General features: G+C 41.1%; 1 protein-coding gene across 2 annotated transcripts in view; it reads left to right on the top strand.

Annotated features, from left to right (window-relative positions):
• The window catches only part of scube1 (signal peptide, CUB domain, EGF-like 1), a 92,296-nt gene that overhangs the window by 14,642 nt on the left and 57,357 nt on the right, over nt 1–20,297 (top strand). For both annotated transcript variants that reach the window (XM_036577639.1, XM_036577640.1), the window contains exon 4: nt 6,649–6,783. In XM_036577639.1, coding sequence (XP_036433532.1) covers nt 6,649–6,783 — 135 coding nt within the window. The remainder of the gene's footprint in view (nt 1–6,648; nt 6,784–20,297) is intronic.

Below are 20,297 nucleotides of genomic sequence, written 5' to 3' on the forward strand. Positions count from 1 at the left end.
TTGATCGTTTGGCCGTTTTTATGAATGTCTGCGCTGCCGCTGCTGTTTGTTTATCTTTCAGACTCTTTTTTCCCCTCGTTCACTCTCTCGTCAGAATGGAAGGAGAGAATGTGCACCGTGCTGGAGGAGGAGAGGCGGCTTATGAATGTTCAGAGTTTTAATTTAAAAAGAAATGATTTTGTAAGATACAGAAGTCCAGAGTATGGAAGTCCAGAGAGGCCAGTTAGCATTTTTTTGTATTGTTATTTGGACATGACAAAAGTTGTCATCTTGAGATAACAAGTTAATTTTCTTGTGATCTCAAGATAGCAAAGTTGTTATCTTGAAATAACGAGTGATCTTGTTATCTTAAGATTGCAAAAGTTATCTTGAGATAGTAAGTTAATTTTAATTATCTTGTGAACTCAAGATAAAGTTGTTATTTTGAGAAAATGAGTTTTTATGTTGTTAGATAACAAAATTGTAATCTTGAAATAATGAGTTACTTATCTTGTTATCTCCAGATAATAAAGCTGTTATTTTGAGAAAATGTTATCTGAAATAATAGGTAATTAATCTTGTTATCTCAAGATAACAAAGTTGTTATCTTGAAATAATGAGCTACTTATTTTGTTATCTCAAGATAACAATCCAGAAAATTATAGCAACAGCTCACAGCCTCTCCAGACTTACGTACCAGAGAGGCCATGAGGTAGTCATAATTGGATTGTTATTTTGAGATAACAAGTTAATTATCTTGTTATCTCAAGATAACCAAAGTTGTTATCTTGAAATAACAAGTTACTTATCTTGTTATGTCGAGATAAGAAAAGTTGTTATGTTTGTGATCCCAAGAAAACAAAGTTTGTATTTTGAGAAAATGAGTTTTTTGTTGTTATCTCAAGATAGCAAAATTGTTATCTTGAAATAATGAGTTAGCTTATCTTGTGATCTCAAGATAACAAAGTTGTTATTTTGAGAAAATGGGTTTTTATCTTGTTATCTCAAGATAACAACATTGTTATCTTGAAATAATGAGTTACGTATCTTGTTATCTCAAGATAACAATCCAGAAAATTATAGCAACAGCTCACGGCCTCTCCGGACTTCCGTAGTAAGAGGGGTTCACACTTCTTTCTTTTCTTTTTTCTCTTTCTTCTGAACAGCTCGCCTCTACGTTCCCTCGGCCTCGGCTGCGTTCTCTTCCTCCTCTTTCCCTGTTGTGTCTTGTCATCCCTGATCTCTTCCAAATTAAAGTTTACACAAGAGCAATCAAACAAAACAAAAGCGCTCCAGTTTAAACTCGCCAGCTCGGATGCCAGGCCCCTTGTTTAAATTTTGGCAGTGCAAGCTTTAATTGAGAGATGACAGCTGAAATGTTTTTTTTGTTTGTTAGTTTTTAATGTTTTTTTAAGGAATGAATGAGAATGCTGCAGCATTGACAATATTCGTTTTCGTTCATGCATGAAGCACAACATGAAACACTCACAGTGAGACCCACACTGTTAGAAATAAAGGCTCTGTGCAGCTACATTTTTAGTTCATCAAGGTACAAACAATGTAAATGTGCCCTCAAAGGTACAACAGTGGTTTTAAAGTCCAACTGTGAACCTTAAATAAGTTTTTCCAGGTGAAAAGTTCGTATTTGTACCTTTTCATAACCGAATGTTTTAAAACATAACAATAAAATAAAAGTCCTGGAGACGAGACGGGGTGTGTGGAGTTAATACAGCTTAGACAATATCATTTCAGTGGATTATGGTTCAGTTATGTTCCCTGACTAAAGGTACTGAGATGTACCCTTGAGGGTCCCACCCCAGTGACAAGAGGGGCACTGCCCCCCTTTTTTTCTGAGAGTTTATAAGAGCTGTGGTCGGACAGCGTAGTCCCTTAAACCGCCCAAGCCGTCATACTACCTCTTGATCTCTGCTAGCTTTATGTTCCTTTATGAAGTGCCAAATTACTTTCCAGCAAATTACTGTTGTTTTGTCTGGCTGAGATGACTATGCACTGGCATCATTTTTTTGCAGAATTAAGATTTACTCAGATTTGAATGAGAACTTTATGTACAAGCTACTAGATGTGCTTGGCTCTGAGAAGGACAGGGATGCCTCTGTGGAGAGGAGCATAAAGATAGGCCTTCTCTCATTTTCCACCTCCATTCCAGCACTGCAGTAGTTGATTGGACAGTAAAGGCCTCGCTGTCTTGGCCGTGTTAACGAGACGCCCTGCTGGATCTAAAATAAGAGCCGTGTCGCCAGGTAAAACCAGGAGCCACATAATAAACCACTGTGACCAAATTAGGCAGAGACTGTGTGTGCGCATGTGTACATATGTGTTTTTGTGTCACTCATTTTATGAACGTGTGTGGGTGTGCTTGTGTATGTCTGCGTGCGGATTTGAGAGAATGCCAGTAAGACGCAGGATACCGTGGCCAGACAGCAGTGATGGCGCTAGCTCTGTCTAGAGCTTTGTGACGCGACACAGGAATCCAGTGTGCATTAGCCCATAAGCCACGCTCAAGACACGGCGCGCTAGCCTGTAAGCCGACAGCAGCAGCGCCGTATGGTGAAGTCAGTGATGTGGGGAGCAGAGCAGGCTGTTGTGCCGATGTGCTGGAGGTGCTAACGGCCATAAAGCGCTTTACACACACAAATAAAGAGCAGCTCCTGCGCTCCTCAGAGCTCATAAAACTCACTACCTCTCAACGCTCTCCAAACAGAAAAGGGCAAACACATGCAAACATGTTTTCACTAAGATGCGCATGCTCACTCGTGCACATACAGATACTTATGAGGCTACAGTGTCCCACAGAAATGTACCGTACATACAGTATACAGACATGTGCTAACCATGTTTAAAAATAACTGCGTTTGGAGTTTAAGAGAAATCTCCATATCTTCTCAGGCCACGTAAGCCTCTTTTACACTGTACAGTCAAATGGTTACCACAGTCACACTGCTGTTCTGTGGCATGTTGCTAAATCAGGACTAGGAAGTATCTAAGAAAACATACGAGTGGGTCAGCGATGGCCTTTCTTGTGTAATAATTTTGCTGTTGTTGGAGCTCCCCTTTCTGTTGAGTGACAACATGGAGAGTTTCAAATTTGGATGACTGTTTTTTGGATTAGTTTTGGTTTGGGGATGCAAGTTGAGGCGTCAGAAAAGTGACGCAAATGTAATGTGAATCAGGGGCTGAGTTCATGAAAACTTTCTTCAGAAAAAACTTGCAAAAGTTCTTAAAACAAACACTGCGAAGTTCATAAGAAAATGATTCATTCAACAACCATTCTAGACCCAATTAGGGGGCTCCCGAGTGGCGCAACCATCTAAGCGTTGGCCCTATCAACAGGAGATCGCAAATTCGATCCCTGGTGATGCTACAGGAACCTGTGGCCGGGATTCCAAGAAAGCACAACTGGCCTCGCTCTCTGGTTGGGTAGGATGCCCCCCCTGCCCCCCCGTCTCCCCCCATCACCCAAACGTGATGCTGTTAGTTGACGTAACAGATCTGGCGGTTGGTGCTTTCCTCTGAGCACATTTGGCTGTCCAATGACATTGCTTTAGCTGCAGTTTGAAAAGATGCGGTGGTGCTTCACAGGTCTCGGAGGAAGCCTGTGTTAGCCTTCGCCCTCCTAGCACTGATGGTATCGTATGATTGGGAGAGTCCTAACTAGTGGGTGGAATTGGAAACGACTGAATTGGGGACAAATCCAAAAAAAAAGGAAAAAAAAAAACATGTATGCAGTCTTAATGAATATTGTGACATTCACCAGTTTTCTTATTTGGGATTTGTTCTTAGGTAAAAACAGAATCTACACACACTCAAGTGCTCAAAGGTGTGAACAGTTCTGAGCTTTAAGAACACGTCATGAATCTGATGTAGACTTTTTCTTAGGACCTTTCTCAAGAACACATTTAAGAACAAACTTAAGAGGATATTGGTGAATGAGGCCCAACGTTCTTCAATCCAATTCTCGAAAAAAAAAAACTAAAGAAGTTCTCAAATATTCTCTTCAGATAATCTTAATTGTTACGGAACATAACTGTACCATGATCCACAGGAATTATATTTTCTAAGCTGTACTGACTCCACACACCCCGTCTCGTCTCCAGGCTTCTTATTTTATTGTTCTGTTTTAAAACATTCGGTTATGAAAAGGTACAAATACAAACTTTTCACCTGGAAAAACTTATTTAAGGTTCACAACTGGACCTTAACACCACTGTTGTACCTTTGAGGGAAGCTTTACATTGTTTGTACCTTGCTGAACAAAAATGTACCTGAACAGAGCCTTTATTTCTAACAGTGTATAAGTAGAGGTGAGTAGGGGTAGGTAGTAAATAGGGGTGTAACAATTCATCCTATCACTGTAATTTTGCAATACAAAGCTGTGACATTGTGGAGTGCATTGTGGTGATAATACATCGTAAAGAATGGACATTGTATTAATAAAGCTATTTAATGCGACTCCTGCTCCCAGCTCCAGTGTCGTCAGGAAGCCGTGCAACAACATGATTACAGACATCATTCAGCTTTTGTTCAAAATGTTGTAAGAATACCAAATGAATTTGGTATCGTGGATCAAACTGGATCGTGGGCCAAGTCAGGCCCATAGCACAACCCTATTCAGCCCATAAAAATACGTTCCATTTTCTGATGATATTGGCCCATTTCACCATGAACTGCGCTGCAGTTGCCAGCAAGTGTAATGTGTGCTCCCACCCCTTCCCCAACAACGATCTATGGGACTGCACCACAAAGATGCCAGGTGTCTAGTCCAAGCGAATGGGCAGTGTAAAAAACCTACTGTACACTGGGGACAATTAAAGAGGTTTAACAGTTAATCTGCAGCTAAAAAATGCTTTTTTAAAAAAAGTTTATTGTTTTTATTTAAAATTATTTTTAAATTGTTCAAGTACTCAGTACCTATTTTTTGCCATTGTAGTTTTGGCATATTGTGATACAATGGCCAGTTAGGGTCATGGCAATATGTAAAGTTAGAATAATATAAAAACACAGCTGACTACGGAGCCCTGATGATGACATCCTGTATAAATAAAAATAATGCATGAGAAATGAAAATAATAATGAGATGATTAAGTCGTGACTCGTAATAATGAGATCACGGCATACTAAGTCGTGGCCACGCATTAGGATCTCGTTCCCACGCTTTACTAAGTCGTGGCCGCGACTTACTGATCTCATTCTCACGCCTTACTAAGTCCACGCATTGTTTTTATTTATACAGGATGTCACCAGCGGGGCTCCGTAGCTGGCCATATTTATTGAGATTTTTTAAAATTTGGCCTTTTTAGTGGTTGAGTTTGACACCCCTGGCTTAGTATATTGTTACACTCCATAATGAAAAGCATTATACAGAGACTATAATAGATTCTTGTGAGTAAAGTACTAGAATTGCTCCAGGAAAAGCCATTAATGTTCATGTCAGCATCCTCCTGCCTTTTTGTCTTGCTTCTAGGCCTTCATCCTCACAACTTTACCTAAGTTTAGACAAGTTAGACAAGTGCCGTGCACATCTGTGCTGTACACATCCCGGATATGGAATCCTTTAGACTAAATAATGCTTGTGAAACCTGCCCAATCATCAAGTACAACACATGTAGACAATCATCTTAGCAATGAGTCAGAGTCAGTATCAGTCACTGACTTTTGACTTACATCAGAACAACAGAATAGGATGTAACAGGAGCCACAGCCAGATGGAGTCAGCTAGATGTTACTGTAAGAGCGCGTCATATGACTGAAGCGTCAGTGTCTGATTATAGGCAGCATTGCATGGATCCTCTTCACTAGAGGCAGGATGGCAGAGAACCAGTGTTGTAAGATGTTAAAGAATAAGGCAGAGTAACGAAACACTGACCCAGAACAGGGAGGGTGTGTCAGTCTGGAGCCACAGAGCTCTTCAGATTGAGTTATAGGCTGGAGTCTCCACAGTAGCAGGTTGCTGTGTCAGGGCTGTGTAAAACTCACTGAAGTGTGTTACTGGTCTCCAGTGTTACAATGTTACCCCAACCAACACACCCACACTGAGATTTATAGAGCTGTCAGAGACATTGTAGTGCCTCTGCTAAATGCGCACTCACACATACACACACATACCAGTCACACAGATATACATTAAACAGAGTGACCTACACACTTCGGTTAACAAGACGCAGCTTGAACCATGCTTTTAGGTCCGGGCTTTTGGTCTTATGAGCTCCATTCAGAAAGGCTTGTGAAAGTGTAGGCCCTTTTCCCGTCAGGAGCGTGAACCTATCTACTGGTAGGCCTGTTTGTGGCTGTGACGGACTACCTGCCTGTCTCCCAATCGCTGTGTTTATTTGTTTGGCTGTCTGGAGGATGCTTATATGGATGCTGGAACATTCCTGTTCTGCATCTTAACTGGCTGCATTCTCCAGCTACTTCAAATAGGGAGGAGGAAAAGAGGGGGGGAAAAATGCGCCACAAATAAACAAAGGCAGTCACTTTCACAAATACCTGTGTGGGGCTAGCTCTGATTAGAGGATCAAATGGAACATAGTGGCCCTGAGAGACTCTTTGTATGTGCGTGAGTGTGTGTGTGTGTGTGTGTGTGTGTGTTTGTGTGGGTGGTGCACCTTAATAACTGTTTACCTTCCTCTCTCGCTCCATGTTTGCTGGTAGATGTGGACGAGTGTCAGGACAACAATGGTGGGTGCCAGCAGATCTGCGTGAACACAATGGGAAGCTACGAGTGCCAGTGCAAGGAAGGCTTCTTCCTGAGTGACAACCAACACACCTGCATTCACCGCTCTGAAGGTCAGTCTAAAACCGTGTGTGTGAGATTAGGATGCTGCTTTATCCATCCAGGATGCTGATTAAACCCCTTAACACTCCAGGCTTATTACATACTAAGGCTTATCATTCAGTAACTACAGGGACTTCAATGCAAACTAATGAGGCTTTTCGTAGGTTATAGAAGTGTGTAATAAAACTTTGGGCCCGCTGGCAGGCCCATGGCTCAGTAAGGGGATAACCTTTCTTAGGATTTTTGTAAATAATCAGCAGCCAGTTGCACCAGCTGAATGTAAGTTCGATCGTAAGTTGGAGTGTAACGTCCATCCTAAACCTTAAGTTGAGAGTAGTTATTTTAAAACTAGCCACACATAGAATTTCGGTGGCACCACAGACCTTACAGTACATCTTAACTAGTACATTTGCATATACATTTACAGCATTAAGCAGACGCTCTTATCCAGAGCAACTTACAAAAAGTGCTTTGTCTATCCAGAGAGAGTATCTTCGCTAGTTACCAATAGGTTAGAGAGAAAGCCAGTCCTGAGCTCAGATACTGCTAGAATCAGAAAGTCATTATTGACACCCAGAGAAAAAGGAACAGAGTTAAACACAGAGCAGTGCAATACAATACAATACAATACATAAGTGCAGTACAGTACATTACAATCAATACTAAACTCAGTGCTCATTTAAGTGCTGTATAAAGAGACGTGTCTTCAGTCTGTGTTTGAAGACAGCGAGAGACTCTGCTGTACGGACAGCCAGTGGGAGTTCGTTCCACCACCTGGGTGCCAGCACAGAGAACAGTCTTGATGCTTGCCTTCTGCGCGCATTGAAGAATGGCGGGTCAAGCCGAGCTGTACTCGAAGCTCAAAGGCTCGTGCTACAGTTTGAGATTTGACCATTGCCATCAAGTAGGGAGGGGCTGGTCCGTTTTTGGCTTTGTAGGCAAGCATAAGGGTTTTAAATCTGATGCGTGCAGCTACGGGAAGCCAGTGAAGGGAGCACAGCAGTGGGGTGACGTGGCTGAACTTGGGGAGACTAGTAGTGCATAAAGTGATCATAGATCAACACTGTCGCACAGGATGACGTTTTCACTCTGCAGCCAATCAGTAACAGTAGTCCACATAAACAGGAAACATTACGTGCATGATCTCCACACGCAGTGAAATTTCTCTCTTTTCGTGCTGCGTTTACTTCGCTTAAAGTGTGTCGGTCGTATCAGCTGTAATTCAGAAAGAGAGTGTTTTATGATAAAGCTGTGTCCTCAAAGTGTCCGTCTCTCGTATGTGTGTTTATTCTGCTCTGCTGCTGTTTCCGAAGTTCAGACTGTGTTTCTCGTTCACAATATTTTAACGGCACTTTATCAGTGAATGGTCGGTAACGTTAGCGAAGCTGCGGCTAATGTAATCGCTATTTGAATCTGCGGGACAGAAAGGTAATGTTAGTTATGTTAGTTATATTTTAAAAAATAATCCGTGTTATGTTTTGCATGATAACAAGGTCAGCGTCACACACAGCCTGAGCACTGATGGAGCTGCTCTTACTTCTCTGCACGCAGTTGACGTGTTCTTGAATAGTGTCACCCACCGGGTTTTGGAGTGACCCTGTAGCAAAATATCTCAGACACAAAGTAGGACTCAGGGCTCTGTTCTCCGTCTGTTAGGAGGTCTGTGATCTTTTCTATCTCCAATTGACGAAAACGGGTGTGGTCTATGCTGCAGAAACGGTTGCCGACCCAAACCGAGACAAATTTCGTTTTCTCGCAAGCTTTCCCATCGATCAAATCAACCAGCCATTTTAACTGATTTTCACAGCAGAACTTACACCTGCTGTAGAGTATGTGTACATTTTAAGTTATAACTTAAAGCTACGTTGAAACTATGTTACTTGGTGTAACCGGTTAAATTCTAGTTACTCGTAAACTTGAACGTAGAGGCAGTTTACGTTCAAAGTAGGCAACAATCGAACTTACATTCAGCTGGTACAACTGGCTGCAGATCTTTTTGAACTTTCAAACTTGACATAGGAATGATGTTTTACATATCATAGTGCAATGTAATAGCAACAGAGCAAACTCTGTTTGTAAAGTGTTGTCAGCCCAATTTGCTGTTGTAGAGAGGTCACTGCATGGTCATTACTCAGGAGTTGATCTTGATGGAAGTTTTCTTAAGGCTGCACATTAGAAACATGAAAAGGGATCAGAGGACAATATCCGAATGTGCCTCTGCTCACTGGAATACTGAAGGTTGTGATCCAGGCCTGAAGCAACAGGTCATGGGCAAAGGGTCGAATGCTTTGACATGTGTTTCTTTGTCTGTGGGTGCCACATGTTTGCAGAGTGAGTGTATGTGCAGTGAGTGAGGGGTGGACACACCACTTGGCTTGTAACACGTGTGTGTGTGGTTCATGCAGTCCTGCATGTTCTGGCGTTTTCTGCCTGTCAGGGTTAAAGAATGAAACACATTTACACTTGGACTATTGAATTCCCCAGCACTCGTTGAATAAAACAAACACACACAAACACACACACACACACACGCACACACACACACCCACACACACACACACACACATATGTGCACACACACAAATGAGAGTGGCTGTGTGTGCTGTAATAATTTCTGTGATGTCACTCACGCACATGTGTGGAATGTGGAGGGTAGATGACCCCCCTTCATTTTCATTTCTCACCCACAAACACATATAATTTCGGTATCCCCTCTCTTGCCCTCTCTGACTGTTCCTCTGTTTCAGTGTGGACAGTTTTCATGGTGCTAAATAAGCAAGATCTTTTTTGTGATCAGTTTTTTATTGAGAAAAGTACAGGGAGGAAACATCATACACCATATATTTTTACTCTTTTTAACCCCATATTGCTGCTGTCAGCCTTGCATCTCCATTTTTATTTGAAAGAGCCTGTTGTCCTTTACATTGTGTGTAGAGTTTCATGATGAATGGTCTAAAATAAATGGCCCAAAATGACTTGGAAGCCTGGTTCCATTGACTTCCATTGAAAGTGATGTTTTTTACTTCTCCTCTAAAGTTACCATTTTGGAGATACAGCGTTTTGTTCTGACAGCAGGCATATACAGACCAAACATATATAAAACAGGCTTATGTGAACATAAGGAATTAACAGTCATCAAATCCCTATATCCCCTATCCCTCTGCTTAACCTCCCCATGGCGACTCATACACACTCCATGCCTGAAGAGTCTTGAGGCTGGCTGCATGCATTTTGGCCTACGGACCCGTCCATCAGGTAAGTTTTGGGGAAAGAGTTGGTCCATTACCACCAAGCCAAAGAATGTGGAGGTTGCCACCTCAAGGCCAGCATTTTCTTGGCAGCGGTGAGACCAGCCCATAGAATACGGCTCTGTTGCAGAGACAACTTCAAGGAGAAGTCGCCATTAAGTAGAAACTAATAAGCAAAATCTTGGCTAAATTGCAATTGGGACTCTTGTCTGCTGGCTGGTGGAAAGATGAAGAGATAAAGAGTAAAAGAGAAATACCATACTGTGCAAAGATCAGAGACCAGTCTTCATTTGTTTATTTAATTTTCAGGCAAAATGGTCGTTAAGTGTAAGTTAATAAGTGTTGTTATTATTTTATTAATAATTCTGGAGATATTTCTAAGCAGATTAGATGTAAGATAATTCATTTGCATAAGGAAAGGAGAAGTCAAAGGAAAGTAAATGAACAAACGGGACTTTTCAAAACTGTTCAAAAAAGGTTTAAATGCCATAGAGGAAATGGGATTCCTAACAACCACCTGGAAGACCTGGTAGACCACCCAACCTCTCCCCATCAGATAAACAGCACTCAAAGCCATCAGATAAACAGCACTCAAATCTTTGAGAGAGAGGAGAAAATCAAGTTGCTTCAGATCTGAAAACATCCACAGGTGTTTCTGTCCATCCTTCCACTGTGAGAAGACGACTCAGCGCTATGGGTCTGAAAGGATGTGTAGCTGTCAAGAAGCCTCACTGAGAAAAGGAGAAGGACACATCAAACAAAGAAGCTGAACGATGGACTGACCACCCGAGAGTCCAGACCTCAACACCATTGAATGTGTTTGGGATTATTAGGATCATGAAAAGCAAGAAATGCAACCAACTTCTAAGACTGAACTTTGGAGGTTTGGAAAAATACCCTTAAAAAGCTGAAAGTGAGTCTCCTGAAATGAATGGAAGCTGTAATAAAGGCAAAAAGGTGGACACAGTTATGTTCAAATGACAAACTTCTACACAATGGCCGTTCTGAATGGACAACAAATAAACGAAGAGTGGTCTCTGACGTCCCCACAGTACTGTAGAATGCAACTAAAAGATGAATAAGGAAAGGGAAAACGTGAGGATTGGACTAGGAGGAAAAACACATGGATACAGAAATAGAAATATTCACTATTTGCTTTTTGGGAAGCCCATAACTGTGTGTGCATCTCTCTGGGCCTGTGCATGATATTTTTACTTCAAAAGTAAAATCTGGCTTATGACCGTGTTTGTGTGTAAACACGCTAGGTCGGTTAGTAGAGGTGTGTTTGTGGACAGCTCAGCAATGTCCAGTGATGACCCTGGATTGGACACACACACAAACACACACACACACATTTTTTTTTTTTCACATCTACTCAAAATAAAAACAACTTCAGGAACTTCATTAGAGATTGTGAGTGTGCTCTCTATTTTTTATTTCTCCTTCGTTCATAATCTTCCTCAGTTTGAAGGCTTCATTATGCACACACACACACACACACACACACACACACACACACCCTTACTAATTACAGACAGGCCTTCTTTCACACTTTGAAACTCATCACCCCAAATGAACCTCTCACCTTCAGTCATCACTCCCACTCATCGACAGTGCATGTGTGTGTGTGTGTGTGTGTATCCTAATGTATGTGTAATGCTGTAGGTGTTTTGGGTGTTTACAGTTCATCTCTCAGCACTAAGGGCTATTGGGTGAGTCTGAGAGTTGTGTGTGCGTGTGTGTGTGTGTGTGTGTGTGTGTCCTAATGTATGTGTAATGCTGTATGTGTTTTGGGTGTTTACAGTTCATCTCTCAGCACTAAGGGCTATTGGGTGAGTCTGAGAGTTGTGTGTGTGAGTGAGTGTGTGTCATTGGCGCCGTACGTCTGCTGTAGAGAAGTGGGGCTCTGTTAAAAGTGCATGTTCTTTACACTTTGGCTTCTGTCATGGAGGAGGGTCTCTCACTAACCTACCTGAAGTACTGTTTTGCTGTAATGTCATTATACCCTATATCTCCAACAGTACCAGTGAACCTATACTTTTATATAGTCAGTAGAAAGCAGAGGTGAGAACAAGTCATTGAGTTGCAAGTAACAACTATCCAAGTCATATAACCTATTTAATGGTATCATGTTAAAATACCATGCTCATATTAATACGCCCTCATTTCCAAAAAGGCTGAGATGCTGTGTAAAATGTAAACGAAAGAATGCGATGATGTGCAAGTCATTTAAATCCTGTATTTATTTGATATAGTACAATAGTACAAACACAACATAACAGTTGCTGAAAGTTGAGAAATTTTATTGTTTTTTGAAAAATATGTGCCGATTTTACATTTGATGCCAGCAACATGTTTCAGAAAGGGTTTAGAGTTCAAAAGCCAGTATTCATGATGGTATAGGGGTGCATTAGTGCACATGGCATGGGTGACTTGAAGATCTGTGAAGGCGCCATTAATGCTGAATGATATATACATGTTGTAAAGCAACATATGCTGCCATCCAGGTGACGTCTTTTTCAGGGAAGGCAAGACAATGTCAAACCACATTCTGCATGTAATACAACAGCATGGCTCTATAGTAAAAGAGTCCAGGTGCTAAACTGGCCTGCCTGCAGTCCAGACCTGTCACCCACTGAAAACATTTGGCGCATTATGAAACAAAAATATGACAAAGGAGACCCCAAACTGTTGAGCAGCTGAAATTTTATATCAGGCAAGAACAGGAAAATATTTCACTTTCAGAATTGCAGCAATTGGTCTCCTCAGTTCCCAAATGCTTATAGAGTGTTAAAAGAACAGGTGATGAAACACAGTGGTAAACATGCTCCCGTCGCAACTTTTTTGAAGTGTAGATGCATCAAATTCAAAATAGAATGTTTTTTCAGAAAACAAAAAAAAATTCTCAGTTTCAACATTTGATATGCTGTCTTAGTACTTTTTCCAATTAAATATAGGGTTTAGATTTGTACATCATTGCATTCTGTTTTTATTTAAATTTTGCACAGCGTCACATCATTTTGGGAAATTATTTGTATATGATAAAAAAAATATATTAATACCATAATATCTTAATACCTTCTTTAGTAAAGCAAAGTTCTATATAGAACCATTTCATGCTATTGGTTCTTTGCATGGTGAAATAGTTCTTCGCATTGATGAAGAAAGTGTTGTATATGGTTCTATATAGCACCATTTTCAAAAAGGATTCTATATAGAATCATACACAACACATTCTCTATCATTCTGAAGAACCATTTCACCATGCAAAGAACCATTTAAGCATGAAATGGTTCTATATAGAACTCATGGTTCTAAATAGAACCATTTCCTTTACTAAAGAGCTCTTAAAGAACCATCTTTTTTTTAAGAATGTACTAAATACTAATGGACCATGGATAATCATGACAGACACAAAAAGTAGTGCAACTACAAATGAAAATGAATGTAAACAGTTTTCTCTGTATTTACAGCTGAGGATGATTATTTTTAATTTTTCGGGAGTGAGTTTTAAGCTCACTGTGTCTCCCTTCCAAATACAACACTGACGCCCCTCCGTCCCTAAAGTTTCCCGCAACTTTCTGGTTGCAGGCTGCGACTTCTCTGGTTGCTAGGTGATCAGGATAAATATTGCTGACTTGCAGCTTAGCTTGCTAGCATTATCCAGTGTCCATCCTAGCAACAGCACAAACTGAGGGTCAGTTCTGTGATTTTTAACACATTGGAACATCTTTATAGCGAAAATACTGCATGTTTTCATGGGACACATAACAATGAAACCAAGTAGCTGAGCATAAACTAAAAACTACTGCTAGTTTGAACTGAATTTAGATGATAAATTTAGAAAAACAAGGTTTAATTTAAAAAAAAAATGTAAAAATATTTCTTTTGGTCTGTGATTAACTGTGATTAATCATACAAAATAATGCAGTCATTTTACAGCCCTAGTAATGGTGTAACAATAACAACAATGACAACAACAACAACAACAACAACAACAACAACAACAATAATAATAAAAATAATAGTATTATAGTATTGCACATTGCACTGTCACTTTGTTTATGCATCCATAAATGTCATAAATGTCATATTGCACAACTGTTAACATAGGTTAGCGTTTACAGTCCATCCATCCATCCATCCATCTATCTATCTATCTATCTATCTATCTATCTATCTATCTATCTATCTATCTATCTATCTATCTATCTATCTATCTATCTATCTAATCCCTGTTAGCCTTCAGTTGCATTTGTTTGCACCATCAAATCTAGTCTATCGCTAGAGGTTAGGGAACCAGCCTTGTGACCGGGAGGTCGCCGGTTCGATCCCCTGAGCTTACAAGACATGACTGAAGTGACGTTGAGCAAGGCACCCTACCCCCAACTGCATGCATGTGGGTCTTTTACTGCACGGATGGGTAAAATGCGGAGGTCCAGTTCCTCTGTGTGCATACACAGTTGGCCAGTGGTTCTGAACTCGAATTCTAATTCAATGGCTTTGTCCTTCTCTTTGTCTCTGTATGATATTGTCTGAAAGTGTTCTCAGGAAGGCTCACTACTTTAGTTGAGCCAGTTACAAACCAGGCTTCTTTTCCACATGGCCCATAGCTGCAATGTTTACACTGGTCTTCTGGAACATTGGCAGTCCTGCGGTTCTAACTCAGGGCTCTTGATGGGAAAACAAAACTCAAGCTGCACTCTCATTCTCTTTCTTACTCAGCCGGATCCAAATTCATGACTCCTCTAGCCGCATGTGCCCCCCCCACCCCCTTTACCTACTGAGATATGAGAGCAGAGCTGTCTATGATGAATAGGTTAGGGTGTTCGTCTTAAGCTGAGTTGATCCAGTGATGTAATATGTGGCATTTATCATGCTCCCGCCTCACTGTGCATCTAACAGCCACGGCTTAGGTGCTTTGAGTGAATCTGTTCTGACAAGGTTCTTCTGTGTTACTTAAATTTCAGACTTAAGTTAAATATGAATAAATAAAAATGAGTTTTCTGCTGGCCGTGGAGTTGTAATCGGAGCCTGAACATTTGAAGGGCTTTTAAATATTGCATTAGATGTCCCCACATGTTGTGAAAATAATATCATTGTAAATTCTTCTCTCAGCTCAGCCCCAGAAATCCTGGCAATTGTTGGCTGGCTGTAAATTGGGAATTTGGATTTTTTCACCATGCTGACAGCCAGTATGCAGCTCACACAGGCAGGAATGCCAGGGAGCACCAACAGCATCTATGCTGGAGGGGGGTGGGTTGGTAGGAATGATGCTGGAAAACTTAAGGTGCTCAAACCCCCTCAGAGAAGAAAGTTAGATAATTTGGGTGGGATAGTGTCACCTCAGGAGGGTCCTTCTTCAGCTCATGCTACCTGCCATTTAACTTGCATCAGTAAGTGTGAGTTAACATGTGTATAGGTGTGTGTGTTAACATGTATATAGGTCTTATCCATTCAAAGCTCTCCTAAGTGACATAAATGCCTACATTTCTACACACCTCTGTGCTCTTTCCTTCTCCTTCCCTCTCTCTCTCTCTCTCTCTCTCTCTCTCTCTCTCTCTCTCTCTCTCTCTCGCTGCCCATCTCTCTCTTTTTCTCTGATGGGTAAAATCATTAATGCGTGGGTTTACACCGGCGCCGCTGCTGCTGTTCAGACGGTGGTGGAGCAGTGCAGGCTGATGATTTATGAGCACAAGAGTGGAAATGTAGAACCTGCATGACTGCGCACACAAACACCTTTAAGCCCACACACCCTTTATGAGTAATATATTCATACACCCCTCTCAGAGAGATTACTGAACCTGTCATCTGATTTAGGGTACATTTATATGTACATGTTTTTATACATAAACAGGACATTAAAAATTAGATATTAGGGTGACACTTTATTTTGAGGGCCCTGTTAGATGAAACAAACACTCAACAGACTCTCAGTAACATGTCAACAACATACGAGGGTTAGGATTAGGCTTTAGGTTGAGGTTAAGGTTAGGGTTAGGTTAGGTTTTGGTGAGGTCGTTAAGGTTAGGTTCTGCTTAATGGAAGTAACATATTAACAATTCATCTACTTAATGTAAGTAATGTATCAACAGAACATCTACAAGATATTTATTTCAATGTATTCAGATGCTTCACTACAGCTACTTCACTGATATGTTGTTGGTGTGTTACTGATAATCTGTTAAGACTTTATTAATCATCTACAAAGGACCACTCCAAACAAAGTGTTACCATTAGTGTGACACTATATTTTTCACATCTCTAACATGCACAATATGAAAGCATCCAAAACGGATTATCCTAGGCTGTTGTATGATTCCGAAATTTGAGCGAGGCTGTTTTCTGTGAGGATTTGTGGATGTTTCCGTTGTTTGCTTATAAGGTTCAGTTTAGTTCTTCTATGTCCTGATTTGGTCAGTCACAAAACTGTCTCTCCATCTCTCTCGCTGCTCCTCCTCTCTTGCTGTCTCACTGTCTTGTTCTCTGACCCCTGTAGGAGGACAGGAGGGGAAGGATGGAGGGATGAAGAGAGGGAAAAACAAACAACAGGACAAACATAGTTGAGTGCAGTGATAGGAGCCCAGTGGATTTATTTGGAGTTTGTGGGGAAGCAGAGTAAAGCCACTCTTTACACACACATACACACACATGCACAATGCTGATTGAAATTTACTTTGATATAAACAGAGTTGACTGTGTATATCCTTAATGTTCCCAGGGAAAGATGAAGGCAGTGTGTTTGTGTGTGTATGTATTATTAGGCATGTGTCGATATAAAGATTTAATATCACAACAGTTACCTAAGCTTTTGTTGAGGTTTACGACATTGTCCTGATATTATATGAAAAACACTTCATTCAAACATCCGTGTAGTGTTGAGAATTCCATTCTGTAATAGCAATAATTTGTTGGTGGTTATACATTTTAGGGATGAAATCATGCATTATGGTGCAGACATCAGAAACTACCCTGTCCTTTCTTCAATTTCCAGCCAAGTTGGCCATTAAGTACAAGTTCATCTTTCAGTGTCAGAAAATAAAGCAGGAAACAAATATTTAACAGAAAACTACACAAAAGCTTCCAACACTAACTATAATATTGTAATGGGACAGAATCAGTCAGTCGCTCGTGGACTAAAAGAGCAAAAGAAGCTTTACTAGACCGTTCATTATCCAATGTCGTCGTCAAAAAACAGGCAAAGGTCAAATCCAGCAAAGACAGAATACAAAAATAGACAAACATAACAAACAGGGGCAAGCGACCAAATCCAAAAGGGAGCAGCCAGAAGACAGAGTCAAAAAAAACCAGAGAATACAGGTCAGAACTGAAATGGAATACAATACAAACACATGGGAAATAATGCTCAGTACACTCTCAGAAAAAAGGTAGTGAACTGTCACTGGGGCAGTACCCCTCTTGTCACTGGGGTGGGACCCTCAAGAGTATGTCTCAGTATCTTTATTCAGGGAACATAACTGTAACATAATCCACTGAAATGATATTTTCTAAGCTGTACTGACTCCACACACCCCGTCTCGTCTCCAGGCTTTTTATTTTATTGTTCTGTTTTAAAACATTCGGTTATGAAAAGGTACAAATATGAGCTTTACCTGGAAAAACTTATTTAAGATTCACAACTAGACCTTAAAACCACTGTTGTACCTTTGAGCGAACATTTACATTGTTTGTACCTTGACGACTGAAAAATGTACCTGAACAGAACCTTTATTTCTAACAGCGTAGCTCTAGAAACAACCAATACAGCTAACGCCTGGGCTTATAAACTAAACTAACTAGATCATATGATACAGAGAACAGGTGAACAGATTCAGTAATCTGGAGATTCAGAACGCCGATAGGTGGGTTGATGTGACGTCACAGTCAGGTGTTCAGTCAGGGTTCTGGGAATGAGTCCACCAGAGAGTCTTAACTGATGAGATGCATGACAAATATCACTAAACACTGTAAACCATAACATATGTTAATAGTTGTGTGAGTATATAAACACAGGGCAGTGCAATATGCAATATGTATGGATGTAAATATCAAGGTAAACCGTACTATCAAATATTGGCACGTCTAGTGTCTGTCTTGCTATGTTTAATTAGGCCACTGGTGGCTTCTTCACTGAAACAGAAGACAACACCCCCAAACACGTCAGACACACTCAAACGTCCACATTGTGTCCACTGCAAACATCCTGGTATGGCTCTGGAATCCTGACACTCAGGGCAGAGTTCATGTGTGGTAGCTTTTGGAGGTTGGGCCGTGTGTGTGTGTGTGTGTGTGTGTGTGTGTGTGTGTGTGTGTGTGTGTGCCATTAGAGAGAAAATGAATTATCTAAGCCAGTCAGACTGACCATGTCTTGTAAGTGCTTCCTAGTGTGAGTCAATAGTCCAGAAGAGCTGTTGGTGTATGTTAGTGCGTGTGTGTGTTAGTTACTACTGTCCCTTTATTCATATAATGAATAACACAGTGAATGAGTTCTTACTGAGTAACATTTCGTCAACCTTGTGACGTAGGGGAAAAACTCAGGTTTTTTGGGAGCTTATGGTCGGAAAGGGTAGGTGGTAGAACCTTGACTAAACATAACCATGGACAGCAGAGGTGTTGAAGGTAATTGGCCACTAGAACTTTTACCACTGTCTTCCTCCATTTATAAATACTGTGTTCAAATATTAGCTCTAAGGGTGAAAAACTGCTGCTGTGGCCACTACGCTGCTTCTGTCTGTCCTTTGCTCAGGATAAACAAAACTGGTCTCTTTTTCATTCTAGGTTAAAATATTTTTAGCATGTGTGTGTTGGTCTGGGTGCACATGGCTTAACTTTGGCTGTTATTCTGAGTGTGGCAAAGGCAAGGTTCAGGGTTGATTTAGGCCCAGTCCCATTTCACCCCTCGCCCCTACCACTTAGCTCTTAGCCTTCCATTTTGCGCGTTCACGTCTAGGGGTATGGTGTCCCGATTTTTGTTGAGATAGAAGGATAGGGCGAGGTGTTAGGGCTACATGGCCCTCCAAACTGAGGTTTTTCAGAGGGACACTCCAAACAGAGTGTTATGAGGAAAAAAGAAAAACTGGCAAGATGGCTGAGCGAGCGACCAAAGAAACCCATGAATGTGAGAATTTTCACCATTAAAAAATACAATAACCACTGTATTATCTTAGTTTAATGTCGTTTCAATGTAATATGGCTCTTTTCTTCATAACAAGCATAAAAAATTGCTAATATTATGCTAATGTCTCGGTAGCTAGCTAGCTGAATTACCTGTTTCACCTTAAATAGTCCAGCAGTTCTGATGCCTGAAGCGCCAGAATGTAACTGCTGCACCATTTAAGGTGGAACGGGAGAAGTTCGAACAAGAAGCTGGTGAATGACTTCAGCTTCATATCACTGAAGAATTAGGGGTAATAAATAAATATCCTCCCCTCTTTAAAAGCACATGATGGCCTAAATGTAACTAAAGCCCAGCAGTGAGGAGCTGAACTTTACCCTCCTCTGCTGTCACTGCAGACTGGCAGGGTCGGCTACAGAGCAGCGCTAGTAGTTGTTAGCTGTAAAAGTAATGTCCTTTTTCATTTGAGGGTCCCATTTCGTAGGGCAAGATTTCAGTCACTACCGATTGTAGCTCAGTTCCAAGGGGCAAAGTGACACTCGAAAATAACGGGTAGGGGTGAAAATAAGAAATGGGATTGGGCCTTAGTCTCCTTCATAAAGTGTCGTGCCTCTTTCTTTTTCGCTTGCTGTCTCTCTGTGACACACTTTCCCATTTCCGCTATCTGTCTCTTGTTCTCTTCATTAAAGTACGAGCAGCTGGCTTGTGTCTGAAAACCTTGTATGACTGTGTGTGTGTGAGAGAGAGAGAGAGAGAGGGTGAGAGAGTCCCCGTTAAAGTCACATTGCCTCTGTAAACTCCCAGCCTGAGAGACACAGCAAAGGCAAAGACGCAGATGCACACTCACCCTCATTTGTCCACTTATGTTGACATCCTAAAGGTTGAGCGGGCTAGTTGTGGAAAGCGCAGAGGAAGTCCGTATGAATGTCGACTTTGAGGTTTTTGTGTCTGTTTGTGGGACCGTTTGTGCGGATCTGTGTGTGTGTGTGTGCCTGAGAGAGAGAGAGAGAGCTTAATATAGCCAGAGAGGGAGAGAGAAAGTTTGTGTTTAAAGAAGAGATTGGGGAGGGTTATTGGAAAAGACGGGTTTCAGTTGAAGGACATCAATGGCGGCTGCTGAAAAAAGAGCCTCATTGAAATTCATGGCTTAGTACCTATAGCA

The sequence above is a fragment of the Colossoma macropomum genome, unplaced genomic scaffold, assembly GCF_904425465.1.
Source record: "Colossoma macropomum unplaced genomic scaffold, Colossoma_macropomum, whole genome shotgun sequence".
NCBI lineage: Eukaryota > Metazoa > Chordata > Actinopteri > Characiformes > Serrasalmidae > Colossoma > Colossoma macropomum.